The sequence below is a fragment of the Callionymus lyra genome, chromosome 10 (genome assembly GCF_982586985.1).
Source record: "Callionymus lyra chromosome 10, fCalLyr1.hap1.1, whole genome shotgun sequence".
Lineage (NCBI taxonomy): Eukaryota > Metazoa > Chordata > Actinopteri > Syngnathiformes > Callionymidae > Callionymus > Callionymus lyra.
In genome coordinates this window covers 28,372,487-28,397,280 of record NC_141827.1, presented here as the reverse complement: position 1 = coordinate 28,397,280, position 24,794 = coordinate 28,372,487, and the positions used below count along the sequence as shown (strand labels likewise).

Sequence of the window (24,794 nt, the reverse complement as noted above, 5' to 3'; positions counted from 1 at the left end):
AATAATGTTTACTGTTCTGTTTTGTTTTGTTTTTTAAATAAAATATTAATACAGGAGGCAGATAATGTGAAATGTTTTGTTTTGGTTGCTATACCAGTCTCCGATAATAATGATAAATGAAGTTCAGAACACAATATTGCCTTTATTAGCCATCAGTTTTATTAACAGAGGATTAAAAAAAGGTTTAAAATGGGGAGAGAAAAAAAAACAGATAAAACGTATCAGAGAATATTCCTGATATATCTAGTAAATCTTAAGATAATAATTTATCTTCAAATACTTAAGTATAAATAAGAATTCCTTGTTAAATTGAGATTTTAAAAGGGATGGGGAAAAACAGATACCATGTTATGTTTAGATTTTTTTTTAATAGCTTTTGGTTTTCAAATTAAAACGTGCATAAATTGTGTCATTCTTTTCAAACTCTTGGCAATCCGAGGGCTGTTTTGTAGGCTCCCAAGCTGTATCCTTTACCTGCAAGAAGAGTAATTCAAAAGAAAATCCATCAGTGTTTCAGAAACCAACTCAAACATAAGCCTGCAACATACTAACTGCTCCTTATAGGCATTATTCCCTATTAAAAGTGTGTGTGCTGTGTATCTGATCTAATGATGTTAATAATGAATGGCCATTAAGAAGAAGATCATCAGGATCGGATTTCAAATGTGGGTCTAGTGGTTTTACTACAGTAGATCTACACATTCGTCTTATAAAAGTAATCCACTTGGTAACTTCATAATATTTTCACAATAATCACTTTCTAGGGTATTTTCATTTTTAAATAATTCAAAATAAGTACAGAAAAATGTCTCATTAGTCATAAACATGAACACACAATTCTACAATGTTGCATCAAAATATTTCTACCTAAAATCAGCTGTTTTTTGTTTGTACTATGTTTCTTACAAGATGGTTTCTTCTCCAGCAGCCAGTAGCAGAAGCCCCTCCTGGCCCGATCATTGTACTCGTTCCTGTAGCGAGGCAGGTTTTGTGCAACATGATGGTTCCTCCTTGGTTTATGATGCAAGTCTTCAGAAAAAATTAAAAGGTTTAAATGAAGCAATAATTTCCAACTATACTTCACATACCTCTTGTTTGCACCAGTGCTGCAGCTGGTATGTTTTCTAAAACCTCATTGTGAGTCAGAGAAGGGAGAGATGCTGTGTATTTATTTAAAGAAAAATAAAACACACAAGTTAATCGTTAACATCATGAACAGCAATATATTGTGCAAACCTTTGTCCTTCAGCAAAGACATGGGGAGTGAAGCCAGATAATATTGTGTCTTAAAAAGCAGAAAGAAATTTCAATAAGTAAACGATTAACCTTTTTCTATTTCAACTCACCATTGTTTTCATTTTGCTCCAGTGGTCTGTATAGACATGAGGAAACATGACTGGGTGGTTCTGAGGCCAAAATGTCATGCTAGGAACAACACATTCAATGAATCTGTCAATCAATCAAGCTCTGAAATGACAACTTACTGCTCGTGCCGGAAACGACTTAGGTCCGACTTTTGTTTCTTTTCTTTGTTGTGCATCGCTCGTTCGACTGCCGCAGCTCACACGGTCCAACTGGGTCAAGTTACTCTGTCTCCAAGCAACAAATGGACCCACAAGAAGCACAGTGACGCAAAAATGAGTCTTTAATTATAGAACATAATCTCTTAAATCGACATGCAAATGTGCTCACAGCCTGTTCAGCTTCCTGAAAAAACTAATTTTAATTGCATTGCGATGATTAATGTAATGTTAAATTTGATTTCCTTAATTTATATTTACAAAGAAACCGCTGTAGAGAAAAATACAATGTTCTGATCTTTGAATGCATAAAAATCATCACTAAGGCCTAATTATTACCCTTTGTTATGACTCAGGTGTAGAGAGATGTTAATAAGAACACATGGTGAATCAAACATTGACAAACAAGGGCAGACAAAAATACCATTTATTGATTTGCATTAAAATCTTTTTGGCTTGTTCAGCAAATTGTTATTGGTCCACAGGACAAAGTGGCAAATGAATTTAAAAGCAAAAAACATTACGCAGATCAAGTTATTATAATTCACATTATATAATAATTCAAATTTGTCGTATGTACAATTTCTTAACCACTAGCTGCAACTATAGTGGAAAAGAAACTCCAGGCTCCTGGAATCATTCGTCTTGACCCTGGACTCCCCCTGAGGAAAAGCTCAAAACCTACACGAGTCTACGGAGATCCTTCTGAAGGCTGGGTCGATCTTGAAGCTCTTCGATAAGACATCTTGCGATCTCCAGCCTGCTATAGTCGTCTGGCTTTACAAGGAGCCGAACAACCTGCAGCGCACGATCCTTGAGGCTGTGAACTACATCAAGCATCGTAGGATCAGGTTGTTGAAAATACTTTCATGCATCGTGAAACAACATTGTTTTGTGACGATATAAAGTGATGGAAGTGAGGGGTTAGAGTCCTTAAATATACCAAACAGATGAAAGAAGTCGACAGAAACATAAATCAAATAGACACAAAGATATATAGACTTTTTGAATTAGAATTTTTTAGAAAATATTGAGGTAATTTGTAGTAATTTAATGTTGTGTTTTCAGTCAAGGAAACTAACATTCATGAATGTTGTTACAAGGTCATACAAGGGCATATTACGCATTTGTTATTTCTAGTATAAATGTCACATCATATCCAGGCATGATGTTTTTATTTTTATTTTTGTAATAATAAAGAAAAATTCAAACAAATTACTTTTAAACAACGAAACACAACTACTTTTTTGCAAAGTGCCTAGTTAGTGGTGGGCAATTCAATTTTTCTCCAAAAAAGTTTTGATGAATAGAAATTTGTCACCTTTTATTTTATTGTAATACAAACCCAGACAAAAATCAAGACAAGAAAAAAGAAAACAAATATATTGTGATAAAATATTTTTGATATAATTTTCTTTAAATCATTTATAATTGTCTTATTGATGATATAATATATAAATAAATAACAAAAAAATTGAACAATTTGGTAAATTGCAAAATGATAAACAATGATGAAAAATAAAAACTTGTTTAAAAAAAAAGATAAAAACAATAAGTATAATAATAAACTGTCTTTGGGAATTCATAAATAAAGTGTTGCCATCAACATTCTAAAATGTGCACAGACTTAACTTCACTACTTCTTGATTCAGAATCAGAATCAAAAACTTGTATTGCCACAACATTGATTTTTTTGGTTTTCTAACTACTTCCAACATTGTCTTCCCCCTGTGTGCACAAATAAGTCGAATTCCTTAAACACACAAAGAGCCAAAGAAAGATTGGCTAATAAAGCTGTTTCTGATTCTGATCGACGCAATTTTAATCTACAAAACACTTTTTTCATTTGTTTATTATTAGATTTCTAAAAAACAATACTCTGCCTTAGTTTAACTCCATCATGCAAATGTATCCAGAAATGCTTTAGAGTGTTTAAAAACGTATAAAACACAAGGATAACTACCTGGTATGGTGATACTTAAAAATGTAGGGCTTGGTGAATCCGACTCCTGAGGAACGAATACGTGTCTGCGGTTCCCCATCAGTGGGTCATCACTGTCCGCGTCCCTGAACAGCCAAGGATGACCTAGGAAACCAAGTAACTTTTTTTCGCAGCATTCAACGTGTAATATGTGTTTAGTAACATAAGAAATACACACCTGCGTACGTGGTCATGCGCCTGCCAGCTCCAGGCTGAAGGTCCTGGTATGGCACTGGTTCTCCACGGTAGTTGATCCAGATGGGTCGGACCACACGGGAGGTTCGATTACAGAAGACAACAGTGACGGGAATCAAACTGTTCATGGATCGAACCGGAGGAAGAGCCTCCTGAGGCATAGCTACATTAGCCTCCTATCACTCACGCTACACTGCGAGTTAAAATTCTCACCTTATTTCTCTCTGGCTGTCTACTCTTGACAACATACAACTACACCCCTGGAGGAACGTCACTGTGTTTTATATCAAACGGGTTGATATATTATATAAAAAGTAGTTTGTTTTCCGATCTTCTCGTTGTGTTTACTTCTTCCTCACAAGCGGAAGTTCAACAACCTTCATCCCAACAGCGTCCTCTGCTGACGAAGACAAGCCAATGACTCATTATCACATATCAGAATCAAAATGATTTATTATTTGTTGTGGTTGCATAACAGAATATAAAAATGAAATAATACGAATGAAATGAGTAGATAAATAAAATAAACACAATCAATCAAAAATAATGTTACCAATACAATGGCATATAAATAAATATTCAATTAGAATACAATAATATAGTAAGTAAGTACAGGATTATTACATACTAAATAAGTGAGATTTGTTGAATTGCGGCTCCTTTTATTAATTGTAAGTTAAAGGAGGTGAAAATTCATTTGAGTTTACACCACATTTAATAAGTTTGATATCCTGCATTTCAGCTCCTTCGACAATTGAAAGAGTCAGTCCTATAATCCACCTGAAGTTACTTCTTCTTTTCTCTACCTCTCTTTTCCCCGGTGGGGGGCAGCACAGGGCATTTCATCAAGTCTATAATAAATAATTGATTATGATCGAATAAAAAAAAAAATCAAATATTAAACTGCAACTTGAGTTTTTTTTCTGACAAAATCCTAAACTATTTGTTTGTGAGCATCATGTCTGACTTGAGCTGCAGCAGGAAGGGTGAGGACTGTAAGAAGCTCCTCCTAGATTCACCCCCTTATAAACCAGGGTGAGTCAACGACCCTCTGAAAGCTGAAGAGCGTCGAAGAGATGTCTTCTCTTTAAAAAGATTTTAATGTTAAATAACAATAATTAAGTGTAGAAACAAATATAATAAGTTGTTCATCATTTTATGGCTTTTTTTCTTCCAAACTTTTTGGGCTCTTTTTTGGCCGTTTTATTCACCCCGACCCCTCTTCAGACCCGATGCTCCCCCTCAATGACAGTGGACTGCTGGAGATGGGGGTCGCGGCCAGAGACGAGGGTCTGGCCCGAGTGGAGATCGCCCTCCTGGGTGTGATCTTCGCGGGCGCCTCGCTGCTCAACATCGGCCTCCTGCTTCTCCTCTGGAGGCAACGCAAACAAATGACCCGGATGCGGGTGTTCGTGTTCCACCTGTGCGTTGCGGACCTGGTGGTCGCGTTCTTCCAGGTGTGCCCGCAGCTCATCTGGGACATCACGGACCGCTTCATAGGACCCGACCCGGTGTGTCGCCTGGTCAAGTACCTGCAGGTCCTGGGCATGTTTTCTTCCACCTACATGATCGTGGCGATGACCATCGACAGGTACCAGGCCGTGTGTCACCCCATGGTCAAGTTCCAGCGGGCGCGCTCCCGACTCAACGTGCACGTGTGCGCGGCGTGGGGTTTCTCCTTGCTGGGCAGCCTGCCGCAGGTCTTCATCTTCTCCCAGGTCGAGGTCGCCCCTGGAGTCTTCGACTGCTGGGCGAAGTTCATCCAGCCGTGGGGGCTGAAGACCTACATCACCTGGATCACCCTGGTCATCTTTGTCGTCCCTGTGGCGGTGGTGGTCTTCTGTCAGGTCCGCATCTGCAGGGCCATCCACAGCAACCTGCTGCGCAGATCTGGTCCTCACCGAGGGTCCATCCTGACCCAGCCCTCCAGAGCCAGCGGGGCGGACGGGATGTCCAAAGCCAGGGTCAGGACTCTGATGATGACGGTGGTCATCGTGCTGGTCTACGTGCTCTGCTGGTCTCCTTTCTTCACGGTCCAGCTGTGGTCAGCCTGGGACACGCACGCGCCCACAGAGAGTGAGTAGAAGATCAGAAGCACCTTCACTAAAGTTAGTTTGTAATTCACTTTCTCAATATCATAAAACAAGTTTGTTTTTCCGCTAGAAATATATACTGTTTGCTCTGATACCCTTGAATAAAACTGATTTAACAAAAATAAATACTTGAAATCAGACTTTAAAGGTAAGAAGTGTATTTTATCAGGGTAATATGACCACTTGACACAAAGGTAATGTGAGCTGTGTGTACGGGATTTATTAGTTTGTATTTAATAACCAATTTCCCGAATGAGATTTATCTATCAATCGAATCTATTTTCTATTTATTTCCTTTTAATATTTGTTTCCAACTCATACAAATAATTAGAAAAATAAATGGCAAGTACTTTTGGATATAACTAAACTGACAAATATAAATGCAATATTTGATATATATTATATACATTATATATATACTTGTACATATATTTATATATATATATATATATATATATATATATATATGTATATATCCATACTTATATAAATGATGTGTGTAAGACACATGTGTACAGGATCTAAATCTAAATAATATAAAATAATATTTAAAAAAACTGTTTTCTAGATTACGAATAAAAACTGAAAAATATAAATGCAATAATATATATATTACATAGTAATGATCATCAATATAATATACATACATACATAAATATATAAAATATGTGCACGTGTAAAACAAATTTGTTCAGGATTTCAGGTGTGTATTTTCAATTTATTCTTGTGTAATATTTTAGCACAAAATAGTCTAAATAATATTGAAAAACAAATTGTAAGGTATTTTAAAAAACAACGAAAAATATTTATCTTTCCTTACAGATAATGAATAAAAAACTGAAAAATAGTAATATATTTTATAAGAAATATAAACTACATAATAATAACCATCAATATAATTATATATCAATCCATTTACCAGTATTATTATATTAAATATATTCACCTTCAGTGCCAGGAAGGAGAGATTAAACCGCTCCTTCCTGCCCTCTGAAGTCAATAAGAATAATAAATATAATGTTTAATAAGTCTTTTAACTCCATTTATCTATCACTTATGTAGCGTGTTGCACTATTTCTACTGTTTATCGTTCTTGTTTTAATTATTATATTATATTATATTTGACAATCGGTTATTCCATTTGTGTTCTTTATCTGGAAAAAAATCTGTTTTATTTTAAGTTATTGATTATTGCACAAATTGTTCCAGCAGTAACTTCACCCCATGTTATTTTTGTCAGACGCCTCCTTCGCCATCCTGATGCTGCTGTCCAGCCTGAACAGCTGCGCCAACCCCTGCATCTACCTGCTGTTCAGCGGACACTGTCCGAGGAAGCCGTTGGCGCGTCTGTGCCTGAGGCGTCTGCACAGAAGCAGCTCCAGCCACGACGAGCTCAGGCTGGTCAGGACTCTGTACATGAGCTTCAAGAACGCCTCAGAGTCCAAATGAACTGAACCACAGTGTGGATCCAGAGAGACAACAAGGTGCTGTAGAATAACATGTTGGTGTAACCAGGAACATCTTTTGTTGCTTTGATGAATGTGTTTTTTTTATCATTTGATAGTGTTTTTACCCTCAAACCTGGTTCACTTGAAGCAGATTTACTGTATGAATCTTCAAATGATTCAATGTTCTTGCCTTGAGCATCAGACAGAAACGAGATTATTTGTCTAATTTATTAGAAATGACAAAACTCTGGTTAATACTTTATAATTATCATAAACATGTATTCATATTTATTTGTTTGTAGACCAGAACTTTATTTGTTAATAAAGTTGACTCAAACATCTGTGTCATTTCTGTGCTGAGGTAAACACACATGCTTCAACAACCAATGAGATAATACATGTGACTTGAAGTCCATCTCATACAGTTGTCCCAGCTACATAGGGAGAGAGCTAGGGCCGACACTGGAAAGGTCAGCCATTCTACAGAGGTCGCACGTAGACACACGCATACACACATACACACACACACAATAGACAACTATCCACACTTCTAAGGTAGGGTCGCGGGGGCAGCATCAGAGTGTCCTGTAAAAACTGATCGCAATTTATGAATATTTATTAAATAAGAGTAAACTTTACACAATAACAAAGACTGTGAACCATTTGTAATCACACGGAGCTAAATTAATCAACTATGAATAATTTGATAATTGAATTGTACTAATAAAAAACAAATAAATAAACAATTATATTTATTAGGAAAGTGAAAAGAGCAGAAAATCAATCAGCGTTTTTCATTGATTTAAACCATTTTAACAATATTTAAGGGTCAGATAAGTGATAATAATATTGTGGCAACCAATCAGCCTTGGAGAGCAGTATTGCAGTCTGACATCCATAGCTGAGCGACGCACCCTCAACAGGCTCCTGTCCATCATAGACAATCCACACCATCCTCTTCACAGCACCATAGACAGACAGAGGAGCAGCTTCAGTGACAGACTGCTGTCAATGTCATGATCCACTGAAAGACTGAGGAGATCATTCCTCCCACACGCCATCAGACTCTTCAACCTGCATCACACATGACACAGACTCATCCCATTCTTTTTAACGATTTATATATATATATTTTAATATTTCTTTATTTTTATTTCTTTATTTTATTATACATATATATTTTTTCTTTTTTTATACATATGTTTCAGTATATTTTATTATTATATCTATCCATCTATTGCTGAAATGCATCATGGGAGTTCAGCATGGCATTGGCACCATAAGTAAGGGTGCCTTAATTAGAACCTCTAGGTGACATAAACCATTTTTGGTTCATTTTATTAGCACAAACCTCTTTTGTTTGGTTCATGTATTCACTTCGTCTCTAACATGTACCTGTGGTAGACAAAACTAATGACATACATCGACCAGTAAATCAGGAGCGATGCTTCTGGCTCAGCTCTTTTAAGGTGAGAGACGATAAACTGGTATTATACAACATTTGTGACCTTTACACAGCCACACTGGTTATTAATGTGCGAGGGAAGAAATCATCCAAACAGACGACCTGACATTTCCTCCGTTGTCAAACTTGGAAACAAACACGGATGTCGGACGTGTAATTATTGGGCATCAGATCGAATTAGTCGATCCGTCAGATGACAGAAGATAAGGTAATGAAAGTTTCATCAACGCAGTCCATGCGACTGTTGAAACACTGTTACAAAACCACACATTCCTTTTAGGAGACATTTGCACGTGTGTTTAAGAAGGTCTGCTGTCACGGCTTGAACACGGACAGAAGGCAGGCATGTTGAGGGAGAAGACTGCAGTCCTGTTTGAGTAGAATTGAAGATTATTTTGAAATCTCAAACCCTTCCAACCATTAATTGATAATTCTGATTAGTAAACCATATAACCATGATTTATTGTTTGATTCTAGTTATGATAACAAAGAATAAACGTTGTTCTTGTTATTATTATTATTATTATTCTTGTCTTGTAACAAAAACTTTCACCTTCAAATCCTGAACAACATTTGTAAGAGACATCTTTTGATCCAACTGAGCCCCAAAGGCTGAACAGCTTAGTCAATTGTTTGCTAGAAATCAAACAATGGCTGAGTGAAAACACTTTACAGCTAAATGTGGACAAAACTGAAACTCTGGTGATTGCTCCTGATGATAAGATTCCAGGGTTGAGTCAGTACTTGGGTGACTTAGGTCAGTCTGTCAAACTGAGCCTGAGAAACCTGGGTGTTGTATTTGATAAAGACATGTCTCTTGTTCGACATTGCAGAAAACTGACCAGAAACTGTTTCCTTCAACTGAGAAAAATCTCTAAACTTAGGAAAATGTTGTCGGAACATGATCTGGAGCTTGTAATCCATGCGTTTGTTTCTTCTCGTCTGGACTATTGTAACAGTTTGTTTTCATGTCTTAACAAGAAGGAGCTGTCTCGCCTGCAGTTGATTCAGAACTCTGCAGCGAGAATTCTGACCCGCTCAAGTAGGAGAACTCACATTTCTCCGATCCTTAAAACTCTTCACTGGCTTCCAGTTTCTTTCAGGATCAACTTTAAAATTCTGGTTCTTACTTTCAGAGCTATTCATGGTCAGGCTCCTCCTTACATCACTGATCTGATCCAGCCTTACATCCCAGCTCGGGCTCTGAGGTCTGTGGATCAGAATCTACTTATGGTTCCACGCACACGGCTCAGGACCAGAGGAGAGAAATCTTTTCAGGCTGTTGCTCCTAAGCTTTGGAACAATCTTCCTCTCTCTTTGCGCTTGATGGAGTCTACTGACTCCTTTAAGAAACACCTTAAGACGTTTCTATTTGTTCAGGCTTTTCCTTGAATTTCTCGAACTCCTGTGTTGTTCTCAGTATTATCTTGATCTTGAAGTATGTACTTTTTTGAGTATTGTTTGATTGTCTAAGCGCTTTGTGACCCTGGTCTCGAAAAGCGCTATATAAATAAATATTACTTACTTACTTACTTACTTACATCAAGATTTGCCTTTAACCAGACTGCTGAATTGTTTTACAGTTTAAAAAGTTTGGTTATAGTTGAAAATTGTTTGATTATAGTTGAAAATTGTTTGATTATAGTTGAAAAGTTATTGATTACAGTGGAAAATTGTTGGATTACAGTTGAAAATTGTTTGATTAAAGTTGATAGTTGTTTGATTATAGCTGAAAATTGTTTGATTTTATTTTGAAAATTGTTTAATTACAGTTGAAAATTGTTGAATTTCAGTTGGAAATTGTGATTTTATTTTGAAAATTGTTTGATTATAGTTGAAAATTGTTTGATTAAAGTTGAAAAGTAATTCATTATTATAAAAAGCGAGGTCGAATCTTGTTAATAAATATCTAACAAAAAATGTTGAGAATACTTCTTTATGTAACTTTATTTATTTAATGTTTAGGGACTTACGGAAGTTACGTAGGAAACAGCGATAGAGAGAAGTCAGAGATGATAATCTTTCTCATTCTCGTTCTAATTCCTGGTCATACTCCTGCAATGTTGGAATAAATTATCAAATTTAACTGACGACCGGAACACTGAAGCGGATCAATATCCACAATCACCAACACGTCCAGGGTTAAAACCCAACAATAAATAAATCATGTTGCAACATTTTCAATCTGAAACAAAACTGTAGCATCAGTCGTTTATTTCATAAATACTGATCACAATAAAAATCACTTGACCGCCACACAATGATGTGATTATACTTAATTTTCCTGATTAAAAAAATACATCCGATCTGGGTCCAAGTTCCAAAGTATCACTTGTCATTCAGCACTTTCTACTCCAGCTGATGGACCCGAACACAAGAGAGGGTTTGGAAATGACGTGCAGACGAGCTTTGAATCAGTGAAGACGGACACGAGAGCTGCAGACAATCATTGCATCATCAGTCCCACCTGGATCTCCAGCAGTTTTCAAGAGGCACCTCCGACTACTTCCTGCCGACCCTTTTAAATCCAACATCCCCGTGACCTTTGGGCTAATATTGTGGATTTGCAGCCAGCGGTGACAGACGAGTGTCAGGTATTGATTACTGAAAGCAATCAGGAGTTGGAGGAGGGAGGGGGGCTACAAGGGTCCTAAATATCAGGATGAGATGTTTCCATGTTCACAGGCAGAGGATGCGCAAGCCCTCGAATCCGTCCTCGCTGCCACTCTGGGGGATGCGAGGAAGCAATGCCGAACGGGTCAGACCCCAGAAATGAGAAGGTTTCAGGTCCTTCTTCGTGGCCGTGAATTTCCAGCCCATGTGAGAGCTGCAGGTTCGACACTGAGCAATGGTCCACGCATACCTGAGGGAGGAGAAGACATTTGAGGAATCTTAAACAACACAAATGTAACATGGAAACTCCCATCTCAACGATTTGTAGCTATTATTCATGCATGTGTATGTTTTAAATAAAAAGAGGTGGCGGAGACACTCAAAAAATGTTGCGTTATTCTCTTTCTATTAAACATTGTGACTCTTTCAAGCTGAAGACAGAGGGAAAGAAAAGGAAAAGGCTTAAAAAAGGCTTAAAAATAAAACAAAACAGAGACTCAACTCAAATTATTTCATTAGGTTATAAATGAATATTCTGTAAAAGTAAAATATTGTATATTCTATTTTTAAATAGAAACATGGAAACTTTGAAAGATGGCATCAAAAAGAAGACAAGGTATCATTCACCAGAAGATCCAGATAAAAAGCCGTTACCTGGATAAATAATTCAACTGTTTCCTGCTGACAGGAAGTGGGTAAATTAAACAAGAAATCAAAGAACCAACGCTGTAAAATCTCTCAACGAAGGTTCTCTTTTATTAATGGATGGCGTTTGCTGCAGGTCCATTTAAGAAAAAAATGTAAACTTTATTTATAAATTGAAACTCTCTTTTAATTAAAATGCAACACTTGCAATAAACGTTTTCTGATTATTAAATATTTACATTAGAAAATGATCTTAAGCCCCGTCCACTGAAAACTATTAGTTTTCCTAGAGCTGACACTTGTCTACCATAACCAAAGACACTCTGCTGGGATTGTTCAAACATCAAGGTTTGTCACCGCCCGTCATCGATCCTGGAAGTCTACGCCTCCAAGGGACTCGTTTATATATACAAAGCGGGGCTTGATTAGTCAGGTGAACTGAGTGAAGACTTTTAAAACGTCATATTAGATGCCGCTCTCGTAACCTCTTGTTCGCTGAGATTTCAGACGGGGTAGAACTTTATAAAATAAAACATGGTCATGATGAGGGACTTACTGCTTCTTGGAGAGGAAGACTTCAATATTTGTGAGTGAGGCAAAAGAGTTGGATTTTCACATTATTTAACTTTAAGTAACGAATAGTTTTAGTAAAATATGTAATAGAAGTAAAAATGTATAATTAGTAATAATACCTAATGTATAAATATATCTAACGTCTATATCAAAAAAAAAAAATAGATAAAGTTATTGTGTGTGTTATTGAATTGAAAGTTACGTCCATGGTGGAACTATTGTTGACGGTTTCTAGGGGAGTGTTATTGAAGTACCCACACGACTATTACACAATAGTAAATACACAATCAAGTTTTTTTTAGCCATTCTTTTCTCGTACGTCTTCAAGCTGTCGTGAAGTTTAATACGTTTATTTGATTCCCTCGATGTGACCAACGAGGAGAAGCATTTTTATATCATTATAATTTTAAGAAGAATGTTGTTTTTATTTGTACTACTTTTACCTCAATAAAAAAAGAGTCATCACGGTAAGCGTGTTGAGATTTAGATAAGAAAGGCGTTACCCAGGAAACCAGCTGTGCAGGGTGGACGGTCGACCAACCAGGCTGAGGTTGTCAGTTTTATGGACCGTCAGAGTTTCGTGGACGTAACCGTGAGGGTTGACGTACGCAGCCATGGGCCCGTACAGAGACAAGCTGCAATAACAACAACATGAAATCACCACAATGAATAAAATATATATATAAAAAAAAGAACTTATTTCACCTGAAGATCTCCTTCTTGGTGGTGATTTGTGTGTCCTTGCACTGTTTGCAGCACAGTGACGTGCACTGAGAGGAAGAACAACTGTAGTTAGTATTCTGGAGGTTTTTGAGCATCTTTAACACAATAAGATAAGGAAAGATAAGAGGAGTTAAAGAGTGTTGTTATCTTCAGACGGATTATTGAAGAGGATCAAACGCACAACTTCACACCGTGTGTGTTCACAAAAGGATATCAATGGCATCAGAATATTTAATAATTAAATTAATGTTTCATTACTCTTTATTGAAACGTTGTTTTCTTTAACCATTTAATAACTTTATTGAAATAAAAATGAATTGAAAGTTTCAATTGTTTTTGTTTAATATTTAAATTTAAAAAAAAATTATACATTTAATTTTTATTTTTAGATGAATAATTTTGATTTTACCCTTAATTTTCTTAAATTGTAAAAATATTTATTTCGTAGCTATTTGCATTCAAAAAACAAAGGTTGTTATAGTAATGTCAACAAGTTAAGATTATATTTAAAAAGGTACAAATTTAATGTATGCTTGAATTACTGGAAATAAAATATTGAACTTTATTAGTAAAAATAAAATAAAAACAATAATGTAATGCAAAACTACACCATGATTGTATATTGAGTTAATAAGGTTAGAAAATTAAAAAAAATGAATTTAGAAAACATATTTTTAAATTATTGGAATAAGAAACTATGCGTAAAACAATTGATTCAAGTTGGCACCATTATATCAGCATTTTAATATTGAATTTAAAAGGCTATGAAAAAAAGTATAAAATGTATTATTGGAATTAAAATATCAAAATCTACATGGACAACTTTTTTTTTTAAATATTGGATTAAAAATATATAAATTAAAAATAAAAACAATTTCAATTAATAAAGTTAAGTGAAGTTAAGTAATTAAGTGAATTAAATAATTAAAAAATAATTAAATGTTAAAATGCCACCATTCAATATGGCACTGATCTTCTTCCATCTACTTCCACATGTGTGTTGCGTTCGTAGATCGTACCCGGTCCATAATGTCTAGCTCACAGCGAAGCCTCTGAATGGCGCTGCCTATCTTGAGGAGCTGGAGCCGCAGAGAATCATCTATGGGCAAAAATGCTGCGACCCTGTAAGAGAAGTCTGAGAGAAGCCAGGCGTGAGCCACGAAAAAGGCAGGAAGGGAAGTCGGTGCAAACACAAACAGACGTGCGTCTGTGATTCATCGAGAACAAACAGTCTCACCGACAGCGTTCGCGGGGAGAAAGTCCACCACCAGGTTGTCGCCCCATTCCTGCAGCTGCTGCCTGACTCTGGTCATGAGCAGCTCCTGTGTAGCAACAACAGGACTGGAGTGAGCACGTGCTCGAGGGGATGCATGGCTGCGTGTCACTTACAGGGTTGTACAGCGAGTAGACCCACGGTGGCCAAGGTGTCATGCTGGCACAGTTTAGCTTGTGCTGCGAACGACAAGAAGCAGATCTTTAATTTAAGGTTCGTCTGTGGCTTGATCTAAACTTTTGACCGTCAAGAAGATACTGACCAAGAACTCTTGAGAATATTGAATCATATTATATTTTCAACCATGTAAATTGTTTTAATAAAAAATTAATATTTTTTTTCAAATAATTGAATGCAATCATTTGTATATTGAAAGGTTGAATTTGTTTTAGTTGAAAAATGTAATTCAATAATTTATTCATAGAAAGTTTTTTTACACAAATATATTCTAAATTGTAATACTTTAAACTATAGAAACAAATTGATTTGTAGCTTTTTAAATAATATATAAAATGTTGGTATAAAAGTCCTGGACAAAACCAAAAGAGTATAAAATAAAATTAAATCACACTTTCAATTTTCAATAGAAACAAATTAAACATTTCTATATTGAAATTATTTAATTTAATTACTTGAAAAAATGCTTCAATTCTTAAAAAAAAACATTTCAATAAAGAAAAAAAAAGACAAAGTTTCAACATTAAAAAACACTGAGGAGTCAGATGACTGGTGACAACACTGGTGAGAGGATCAGATTTTTCACAGGTGTGTATATTAAGATGATAACCAGAGCCCGGCCTGACCTGTCGTGGTTGTGTTTGTTGGCTGCTCTCGGTGGGGGGGGAGGGGTGGCTGTGGAGTCTGGAGAGGGGCGTGAGCTGCACTGCAGACAGTGGATCTGGAAGAATTCGTTCTGGAAGGATCTGCACTTTCGCTTGTCTGATCCTGGGAAGAGAGAGAGGAAGGGAATGATAACAAGACATGAGAACAAAACAAGACTGACAAGAATAGATGAAACACAGATCATCGTCAGATCCAATCCAAGGCTCAATGTGATGTTATCGTCTCTGAAGGTAAATATTTCTAGACATGAGATGAAGAACAAGATTTGATTGGTTTGATTACAATTGAAGACTATTTTAATATGTTTGAAAATAGTTTGACTACAGTTGAAAATTGTTTGATTACAGTTAAAATTGTTTGATTACAGTTAAAAAGTGTTTGATTAAAATTGAAAACTATTTTATTATGTTTGAAAATAGTTTGACTATAGTTGATTTGTTTGACTAAAATTGTTTGATTATATATGTTGATGATGTGTCAGAATACATTGTGGTGCTTGGTTAATGATATATTTGTATAAAAATATGAATAAAAACATTTGCTTTAATTTAATGCACGCAACCATTAATAGAAAAAAATATATATAAATGGATTTAAATGGCACACCTGCCCTCTAGTGGAGCTCAAATATATTACACGTGAAGGACGAGATTTTAATCCATGCAAAGATCAGAAAATTGTTCTTTCCGAGCAGAGGTAAAAAAACAAGAAAACTGCCTGATTTCAAATGAAAACAAATGAAACAACATTAGCTTTGTTTCTTAAATCTGTGAGCAGTGTAAGCAGGAATGTTGCAACTATGCTGTTACTATATTTCTGCATCAAAACTGAATACACTGGAGTTGCATTGAGCCGTGTGGAAACTCACCCATCTGCTTGAGTTCTGATCTCATGCACTTTAAATCGCTGCCTCCCAATTGCCTTCACTTTGACCGTTTCAATGCCGTACTCTTGCTCTTCCAGATATGCATAGATCTCTGCTGTGGTTCCGAACCCTGTGTCCGGTTCACCGGCATCACTGAGGGAAATTAAAAAGAAAGTCATCAGAACAATGACATGAAAATTAAATAAAGAGATCAATTAAATAAAAAGAGACAACTAGAACATGTCATTTCAGGACTTGAATTAATTTATAAATTAAAGGCAACTAACGTGAAAACCCAACTCTTGACAGTACGACTGCATTTGAAACAACTGCTTTCCCAAGTCTCTACATTGAGCCACTGAGGAAACCTTACTTAGACTTTTCTCGTGTAGACTCTTGTAACAGTTTATTTTGGTGTCTAAACAAGAAGGATCTGTCTCGTCTGCAGTTAATACAAAACTCTGCAGCAAGAACTCTGACCCCCTCTAGTAGAAAATGTTTTATTACATCTATTTTGTTGCGCAATAACGGGAGAATAAATGGAGACATGTTGTGTTGGCAGTTTTGATGTACCTGTGAGCCAGCACAGCAAAGGTGCGGTCTTTCTGCATGACACTCTTCAACATGCTGACCTCCTGCGGGCGGAACAGCTGCAGAGGGAGAGTCTGTCCGGGCAACAGCATGACAGCCGTGTGTGGCATCACAGGGATGGTCTGAATGCTGTCATCGTCGTGGACAGTTCGACCATGAAACTCCTCCATGTCAGAACCAAGGTACTGAGTGGCGAAGGAAAGCATGTCACAGATGAACCATGACTGTGTAACAATGGTTAACCGGGCAACGAACTGAAAGTGAAAGTAGCTTACAGAATGAGACGTGGGTAGACTGGGGTCAAAGTTGATGTTTTTAACCTTCTCTGTCGTCTCTTTGTCTCGATCTTCTGTCTCCATATCACCTTCTTCCTCCTCCTCGCTCTCTGCTGTGACAAAGATGTATAGATTGTGGATCATTGAACCAAAACACGCGTTTTATAAACAACATGTAAAGACTAGAGCAGAACAGAGAACGATCGTCACAATAGACGTCAGCCATTACCAGAGCTCTTTAAACATATACTAGAAGCTAGAAGACGAATAAATGGGTAGATTTGTTGTGTTAAAACGTGTAGAGCGAGTTACCTGGTAAAAGCTGTAGTTGGTTGCCCATGTTGTCGTCAATATTGGCTCCTTCTCCGCCCCTTTCAGCAGCCATAGCCCTGTGTTTACAGTGACGATTCTTCTTCTACGCACTATATCACGAGGAGCACTGCGGTAACTCGTGTGCGCCCCCCTCTGACACAGATGACTTATTGTACAAGGCTGGAATTTTGATCAAATTTGATATTATGTCCCGAGTTATCCTTCCTCACCTGACCAGGTGTCATGGAGGTAAATAAGCGCCTCAGAATATTGAGTTTAAATGTTGAAAAAAAAATTAAACAATTTCCATAAGGAGATCTCCAGAGGGATCAATTAAGTTTGTTTTAAATATTAAATAACTTAATGAAAAATAAATTCAACATTCCATTTTAAATGTTAAATGAAACCATTTGATATTCTGACGGCACTGATCTACCTTGATAAGGTTCGACTCAATATGTCGAGTCATTTTTAGATCCAGGTAAGTCAAACTAAACCCCATAAAGATTTTAGTGGCTTTTGCCTTTGGGTAGAAAACCCATTGATCATTTTGGAAATCAGAAAGTCTTATTACACTACAATTTGTTTGATTACTTTCAGACGTCATTTCCAGCCTTCCTGATTTTGAGGCCGACATCTGTAAGATTTATAATTCCTATCCTGATTCCAGAAATCAGACACTAGAAAAGTTACATTTAAAATACTTTAGGGGAAAAGAAAAAAAAAAAACCCACCTTTAATGCTTTAAGCCATTTCTCCCCTCCTTAATTTCATTTATTCTCATCTAAAGCAGTCCGTAAATATAATGGTGACATTAACTTGTGAATGGTGCAAATGTTGGACCTCTAGATATTAATAAGGGCCATTTCTCATGTCGACCCTTGTGTTGCCTCTGGGTCAAGGTAAACAGTTTTTTCTCAACGCCAAGCATTCATATGTATCCACGACACTCAAGTTCAATATTTAGGGTTTTTATTCACATAATGTTCAAAGGAATTAAACAAATAAATCCATTGATCTGGTTCCTTTTAGCAACGCCACAAAGAGTTCTCTGTAGTGAACAGTCCATTATTTTGAATGATGGATCTCAGTGCAGGGGAAAGGGTTTCTTGTTCTTCAGTCATGCAAGGCTTCCCTTTCAGCCGGCGGTTCTTCAAGACAAGTCCTCAAGGGTACGTTATGATGGTGACCGGGACCCTCAGATGAGAACGCTTAGCGCGCCCTCTGCCTCATCCTTCTCCTTTTACGCTTCAGCCTGTTTGGAAAAATGGAATCACTGCAGTTTTCACCAACATCTTATCTTCAAGCAGGTTTTAAATCTTGGCAGATGGTCGGTTTTCAGTAAACAATTTAAAATCTTGGCAGCCTTCGGGATTGTCTCGCTTTTCCACAATCAATTCCCATTTTATTTTTACTAAAAAAATTAAAATCCTGTTTTGTGCCAACATCACTGGACATAGTTATATTTGAAATGCATCAGCTGGTGATTAAAGCCAACAAAGTAGAAAGTTTGAGATTACCATGCTTAAAAAATGTCTACGAATTTAAAAATTACATCATGTTTTGTTCATTAGAACTGGACTAACAATTATGCGGATTCATACGCATCTGTAAAACAGCAATATTAATATAAATTAAAACATCGATCATACGCGTCTTACTGAACAGCTTCTTACCTGCGCATGCGCTTTTTCTTCCACTAGAAGAAAAGAGCACATGTTAAATGTATGAGAAATATAGAACATTAGTTTTTAGCATGAGAGCACGACAAGCGAGACTGTTTCAAACCAATACAAAACACCGAAATAAAGTCACGTACAGCAAAATAGATGTTAAGCGAGTTAAGTTTCAACACTTTCAGATCAATTAAGTCAAAGTCTTTCATATGTTAGTTTGCAGCAAGACACGTTTAAAGCATTTACCTTTGCTCTCATCGCGTGGCAAGAACCTGTTCAGAAGAAACAATCGTATTAAATAAACTTCAGAAACTTTCAGAAAACAGTGTGAAAACGAGGTGCGTTTATATCTACCTCAGAGCGAGATGATCAGTGGATTGAGGAAGTGACGCAGCAGAGCGCGCCATTTATACCTACAATGACGTCACGATCAAACGACGTTTTGACTATCATAGTTTTGCTTTTAATATTTACTTGAAAGCTTTGGAGAAAAAATAATTTAAAACGATCGAAATAACAGTGAAAGTCCATTTATTTAAATACAAATCAGTATTCATTGCATTATAAATGCTATATTATAGTGGATTTAATAAAAAAAATAAAAAAAAAAGGTTTGAAAGTTCGCCCCTATTTATTTGGATTCATCATTATAAAATGTAAAAGTTGTGGCATCAGAATGAAACTTGAATTTATATTTATTTAAATGTTTCTTTTTGTTAAATTATTCAATAATTTATATATTTAAAAGCTGGAATTTGTTGGGTTTTAGGTTGTTATTTTTTACACATTAATTTTGACATACAAAAATATAAATATTCTACATGTTATGATTTTTTTTAAATTGTGTCGCATTTTCAATTCAACCAGTCAATACTTTATTCTAGTATATTTCTGAAAATGTTAAAACGGTTGGGAATGTTTACTACATAAAGTAAGCAGTGTTGGACTCTTTTTAACTAGAGATATACCTAAAGTCAGGGGTAAAGTATTTAGTGATGTTTAATTGATGTTATTATTTGAATTACCATTCATGATGACATGTGAGGCTGAGTCACTTGACCTATAAAATCCTTTAATATAAACTCACTCAAACTTATGTTTCCTGCAGCGCCTGCTATTGACTGTTAAAAAAGTTGTTTTTCACAAATATTTATACTAATATTATGATCATCTCTCATAGGATATGCCTCAAGCCTTACGGATCTATGATTTGACTTTGTTTGACCTTCTTTAAAAATGGAACTCTGGCTGATATTTCCTGATATCCCTGCACTGCTCTCCCTTCAGGAATAGAGTAGAGTTGACACTTTTTTTTCCACCACCCAACCTTTCCCCCCATGTGACTCAAGAGCAATAAAAGTTTTTCGGCGCTGCACCACATGTTGAATTTCTCTGTGAGATTTCTCTATGGACATCAATAAAGTATATTGATTGACTGCCAGAGCCTGTGTTACAGTGGTTCTCCTCATACCTTTCTGGGAAGTTTCAGTGTATCTGCCAATCAAATAAGATCTGAATCACCGGATCTGTTGTGTGTCACTCAAAGTTCTGTTTTTGCTGTACTTGATTCCCCTGGGTAAAATCATTCAGAGATTTCCTGATGTTTCTTACAACATCTTTGCTGATGACGTCCAGCTTTACTGCTCTTTAGATCCAACTGAACCCCAGAGGCTGAACTTAGTCAATTGTTTGCTAGAAATCAAACAGTGGCTTAATGAGAGAACTTTGCAGCTAAATGTGGAAAAACCGAAACTCAGTCTGTCAAACTAAGCCTGAGAAACCTGGTGTTGTATTTGACAAAGACATGTCTCTAGTTTAACACTGCAGAAAACATTCTTTCTCTACCTCTGTGTTTGATGGTTCTACTTTATATTGGTTCTCCGCCCTCTAACCGCTTCACTATTGGTTTATCCTCGAGGCCCCGCCTGTTCTCTGAAAAAGCTTAATGAACTCGCCACCCAGCTTGGGGCATTCCACTTCCTATAAAGGCGGGAAACACCCGCCGCACTCCCTCCTTTACAACTCAGCAGAAAGCTCCTGACAGTGAAATGTAATGATGGCGAATGAAAATTGAAGTGAACAAATGTGTGTGCATGAAGTGCTAAGACTCCCTGAAGAGGGGAGACACACATGTCTGCTTCGTTTGCCCAGGCGCAAATCACACGATGACTGATTATGTGGCCTGCCGAGCGCTTCCCACAGCTTTTGACAGTGCTGGGAAGCGTTCGAGGCTTGTCGACCCTCGCCGCCTCTGCGATCATGATTATGATCAAGATAGGTTAATGCAATGTTGTTTAAGAAAAACAAACAACATGGCAGTCCTGTACGGTGCACTCGACAAGCTCACGTTCCAACGTGAGGAGAAGAAAAAGGGACAACTGGCTTGCTGCATGGAGTCGGCCATGAGGTATGCGAGAGCGATCGACGGGTTCACCTGAGAGAGATGTTAGTAGTGTGCATTTGTTTCTGCCTGTGAGTGTGACCTTTTCACAGGCGTCATTAGAAACTTTCGCCGCTAATGCTAAGCTAACATGCTCCGCCGTTCATAGACGGCGAGAGTTTCCTCTCAGAACACAGTTCGAAGGAGGTTTTAAACCCCTTCGTCTGGGTCATGCCGAGACTGTAATAACGGAGTCTGTCCACATGAATGAAGGGCAGACTCAACCACTTGTGTTTGTTTCCAGATAAGCAAATGTCGACGAGACCGGCTTAATCAGCTGTGTTTACTTCACTTCCGTGTTGACATGCGCTGGTCTGACGGGGTTTGACAGCTGATGAGGTAAGTGAAAATAGACCGGACATGTCTATGTTAACTGGAGGTTGTTCCTTCCCTCACAGCGTTGTCAAAAAATCCCGGCGCCATGGATGGCGTCACGTTTGGGTAGAGAAACGCCATGGAACAGACGCACCACTGAACCTTTACGCGTGGAGTTTTCCCGCCGTACCGAGACCAGACGAGGGCGAGGAACTGCCACCCCTGCTGGTCAGGCAGTTGAAGAGGTGCGTGGCGGTCGGATCTCACGAGCGAGCAGGTCAGGACCACCAGCAGAGCTTGAGAATGTACCGGATGCGGTGAGTGATGCGGTGCCGACGTGCGCACGATCTGTTCTGAACTCACATCAGCTCTGGGTATATTCTCCAGCACATCCCTCCACATATCGGGTTTCGTCAGCTCCAATGACACTAAGGAGTGATCGGGGAGCTGGGGAGACTTCCGGGGGAAAGAGGGTACATGCAAGACGCATCTGAGGTTTCTCGCGCGTTTGTCCCACAGATCTGGATTTTATATACGAGAGTGCGGGTTCTAGTGATTCCAGGTCGAGTACATGCGCTGTTGGTTCAGGAGATGGAGATGCGACTCTTTTGATGCCTTTTCGTCAACGGCCAACCCTATGACAATGGTGGGGGCGAGCCAAGGGCAACCCAAAGTTCGTCCGGGCTGCAGTTCTGACGGAACATTATTCGGCTTGGAGTCGCCTGGTTTTACTTCATTCCAGATTGCAGAGGGAAGTGGGGGTTCGTGGCCGGGTTGGTCGGTCTTTCGGGGGCTCCCCGGGTGGGGGGGGGCCACACTGGGCGGGGCCACATTGGGGGGACGGCGGAGGCATTGGGCGGACCCATGTTACCGTAGAGACCATGTACCGCCCATGCAAGTGCTGCTGTCCCCCTGGGTGCTGCATGGTGGGTGGGGGCGGGGGCTGGGGGTCAGTATGTGTGATGGGCGGGGCCTCTGCACCTTAGAGACCGTGGACCGCCCATGGAATACTGCTGGCCCCCCAAACTTCCCTCATGACATGGGGGAGGTGGGCTGCGGCTGTTGGGGACGGTCTACAGTTCAAAGATTGTGGGCCGTTCCCGGACGGCTGCAGCCCCATTGCCCCCGCCCTGCCCGCACAACCGTGGCCCCCCTGTGACCCGGGGGACCTGGGCCGGTGCCTGGCCATTGCTCCCCCGGGCTCATGCGGTGGCACTCGACCCGGCTACTGGCCGTGTCCGCAGGGTATTGGGGGGGGCTCCGCCGCCCCTGCTGTGTTGGATCCCTATCTCCTTGACTCGGTCCCCTGCTATGGACTTGGTGGCAGCCTGACGGTCTGGGGGTCTTCCGTGGCCCGGCCTGGCCTCGGGGCTCTATCCCCTGACTGGTTCTTCTGGCTGCCCCTCTGCCCCGGTGCCTGCGCCTGGTGCCTCCCCCTCTCTGCTTCCTCGGTCGTCCTCGCCTGTGCTTGCCCTCTCGCGCCCCCGGTGGTGGTCCGCCTTCTCGCTGGTGTTTGGGGTCGGCTCTGGTGGTTATCTCGCCTGCCGGGTCCTGGTCTCCCGGGGGTTCCTGCCGCGGCTTGGGCACCTGTGTCTGGATCCTGCTGTGCTAGGTATGTGCCCACTGGCCTGGCTATTTCAACCTCCCCCCCCCCTCTCCCCTCTATATATCTTCACCCGTCACCGGAGTCTGTATACCTGTGTATTGTATACATTTGTCCCAAACCCACACCTTTTTATTTCTCTCCCGGAGCCCCAGGGATCCACCTCCAGAGCTGCTGCTGATCCAGGATCTTCACCACGTCATCAGATCCCGAGTTCTCTCCAGCACCCCAATGGACCCTCCTACACTCTTTTCTCTCACTATATCCTCCCTCACTCCTCTCCTTATCCATCTGTCTACCCCCCTATCCTTCCTCCCAGCCGGTCAAAGCGGCAGGCCTCAACAATGAGTCTGGTTCCGCTCAAGGTTTCTGCCTTCTAAAAGTAAGTTTTTCCTCGCCATTGCTCACTGTACAGCTCACTGTACAGTGTTTTGTTTCTTGCTCTTTGTTGAATTGCTGGGATCTATTTTTCCTTAATCAACTGTAGTCTTATTTCAACTGTATAGTGTCTTGAGATAACTTTGTTATGATAAGACACTTTAAATAAAATTGAATTGAATTGAATTGAATTAATCAGGCGGGGCTATGCGCTCCAGTTGACCGTCAACCCCGTGTTTGTCTCTGGACACCAGTGGCGTCAGCTATCTGAACAGGTTTATAGCCACCCGCCCGTTTCGTATGTTGACGGTAAAACGACTGCTGACAGATGTAAATCCAGGAGATTAGATGACATCTATCGACCTGACCGACACGTACTTTCACGTTCTGATAGTCGAGAGACATCAGAAGTACTTGCGTCTCGCCCTCGAGGATCGAGGAGTGTGTCAATACACTCAAATCCCGTTCGGCTACTCTCTGGCACCCAGGAACTTCACCAAGTGTGTGGAGGCAGCAATGGAACCAATGAGAGTAAATGGGGTCATCTGACCTATTTGGCAACTTGTTGATCCTTGCCAGGTCAGAGGCAAAAACAGAACAAGGGAGGAAGGACACGAGTATCCAGCCCATTCTCCGACTGACAACACAGTTGCTGGAAGCTCGCCTTCATGAAGAAAGAAGGACGGCAACAGGCGCTGCTGACCCTCCTGGGGCTCGTGGCAGCAGCTCACACGGCAGTGCGGCTGGGCTTGCTGCATATGAGGGAGCTCCAGAGTTGGTTTGGTCGTCTCAAGCTACACCATAAGCGGGACGGAGGTCGAAAAGTGAGTCCTCCCGCTTTTTGCAGTACATCAAGTTTTTTGGAAATCTCTAACCAACCTCAGAAGGAGAGTTCCATTACACTACACACTTGTTCACAGACGCATCCCTGACAGGTTGGGGAGGCACCTCGGGTCAGACCTGCCCG

General features: G+C 39.2%; 4 protein-coding genes and 1 long non-coding RNA gene across 7 annotated transcripts; 1 reads left to right on the top strand and 4 right to left on the bottom strand.

Annotated features, from left to right (window-relative positions):
• Nucleotides 1-144: 144 nt before the first annotated feature.
• Nucleotides 145-1,796, bottom strand: LOC148071342 (uncharacterized). The gene is made up of 6 exons (XM_087801360.1): nucleotides 1,485-1,796; nucleotides 1,347-1,425; nucleotides 1,237-1,285; nucleotides 1,089-1,160; nucleotides 907-1,029; nucleotides 145-474 (listed from the first exon to the last, which is right to left on the bottom strand). The coding sequence occupies exons 1-6, from the start codon at nucleotides 1,538-1,540 to the stop codon at nucleotides 419-421; spliced, it is 435 nt and encodes a 144-aa protein (XP_087657486.1). The 5' UTR covers nucleotides 1,541-1,796; the 3' UTR covers nucleotides 145-418.
• A 133-nt stretch (nucleotides 1,797-1,929) lies between these two features.
• Nucleotides 1,930-4,064, bottom strand: vhl (von Hippel-Lindau tumor suppressor). Of its 2 annotated transcripts, XM_087801359.1 has the most exons (4): nucleotides 3,910-4,064; nucleotides 3,680-3,848; nucleotides 3,484-3,606; nucleotides 1,930-2,347 (listed from the first exon to the last, which is right to left on the bottom strand). In XM_087801359.1, the coding sequence occupies exons 2-4, from the start codon at nucleotides 3,822-3,824 to the stop codon at nucleotides 2,202-2,204; spliced, it is 414 nt and encodes a 137-aa protein (XP_087657485.1). In that variant the 5' UTR covers nucleotides 3,825-3,848; nucleotides 3,910-4,064; the 3' UTR covers nucleotides 1,930-2,201. The 2 variants fall into 2 exon arrangements, with proteins under 2 accessions (XP_087657485.1, XP_087657484.1); XM_087801358.1 differs by having other exon boundaries at nucleotides 3,680-4,064.
• An 864-nt stretch (nucleotides 4,065-4,928) lies between these two features.
• Nucleotides 4,929-7,238, top strand: LOC148071340 (vasopressin V2 receptor-like). Its single transcript, XM_087800285.1, has 2 exons — nucleotides 4,929-5,772; nucleotides 7,030-7,238. Exons 1-2 carry the CDS (start codon nucleotides 4,929-4,931, stop codon nucleotides 7,236-7,238), a joined length of 1,053 nt encoding a protein of 350 aa, XP_087656411.1.
• Nucleotides 7,239-10,899: 3,661 nt separating this feature from the next.
• Nucleotides 10,900-17,510, bottom strand: crbn (cereblon). 2 transcript variants are annotated; one of them, XM_087801442.1, is made up of 11 exons: nucleotides 17,416-17,510; nucleotides 17,104-17,216; nucleotides 16,811-17,013; nucleotides 16,241-16,390; nucleotides 15,333-15,474; nucleotides 14,646-14,708; nucleotides 14,494-14,578; nucleotides 14,276-14,391; nucleotides 13,239-13,303; nucleotides 13,037-13,168; nucleotides 10,900-11,565 (listed from the first exon to the last, which is right to left on the bottom strand). In XM_087801442.1, exons 1-11 carry the CDS (start codon nucleotides 17,486-17,488, stop codon nucleotides 11,382-11,384), a joined length of 1,326 nt encoding a protein of 441 aa, XP_087657568.1. In that variant the 5' UTR covers nucleotides 17,489-17,510; the 3' UTR covers nucleotides 10,900-11,381. The 2 variants fall into 2 exon arrangements, with proteins under 2 accessions (XP_087657568.1, XP_087657569.1); XM_087801443.1 differs by having other exon boundaries at nucleotides 17,104-17,213; nucleotides 17,416-17,500.
• Nucleotides 17,511-18,370: 860 nt separating this feature from the next.
• Nucleotides 18,371-19,415, bottom strand: LOC148071338 (uncharacterized). The gene is made up of 3 exons (XR_015712934.1): nucleotides 19,338-19,415; nucleotides 19,092-19,114; nucleotides 18,371-18,670 (listed from the first exon to the last, which is right to left on the bottom strand). It is a non-coding gene; the product is annotated as an uncharacterized LOC148071338 (long non-coding RNA).
• Between the last annotated feature and the right edge of the window lie 5,379 nt (nucleotides 19,416-24,794).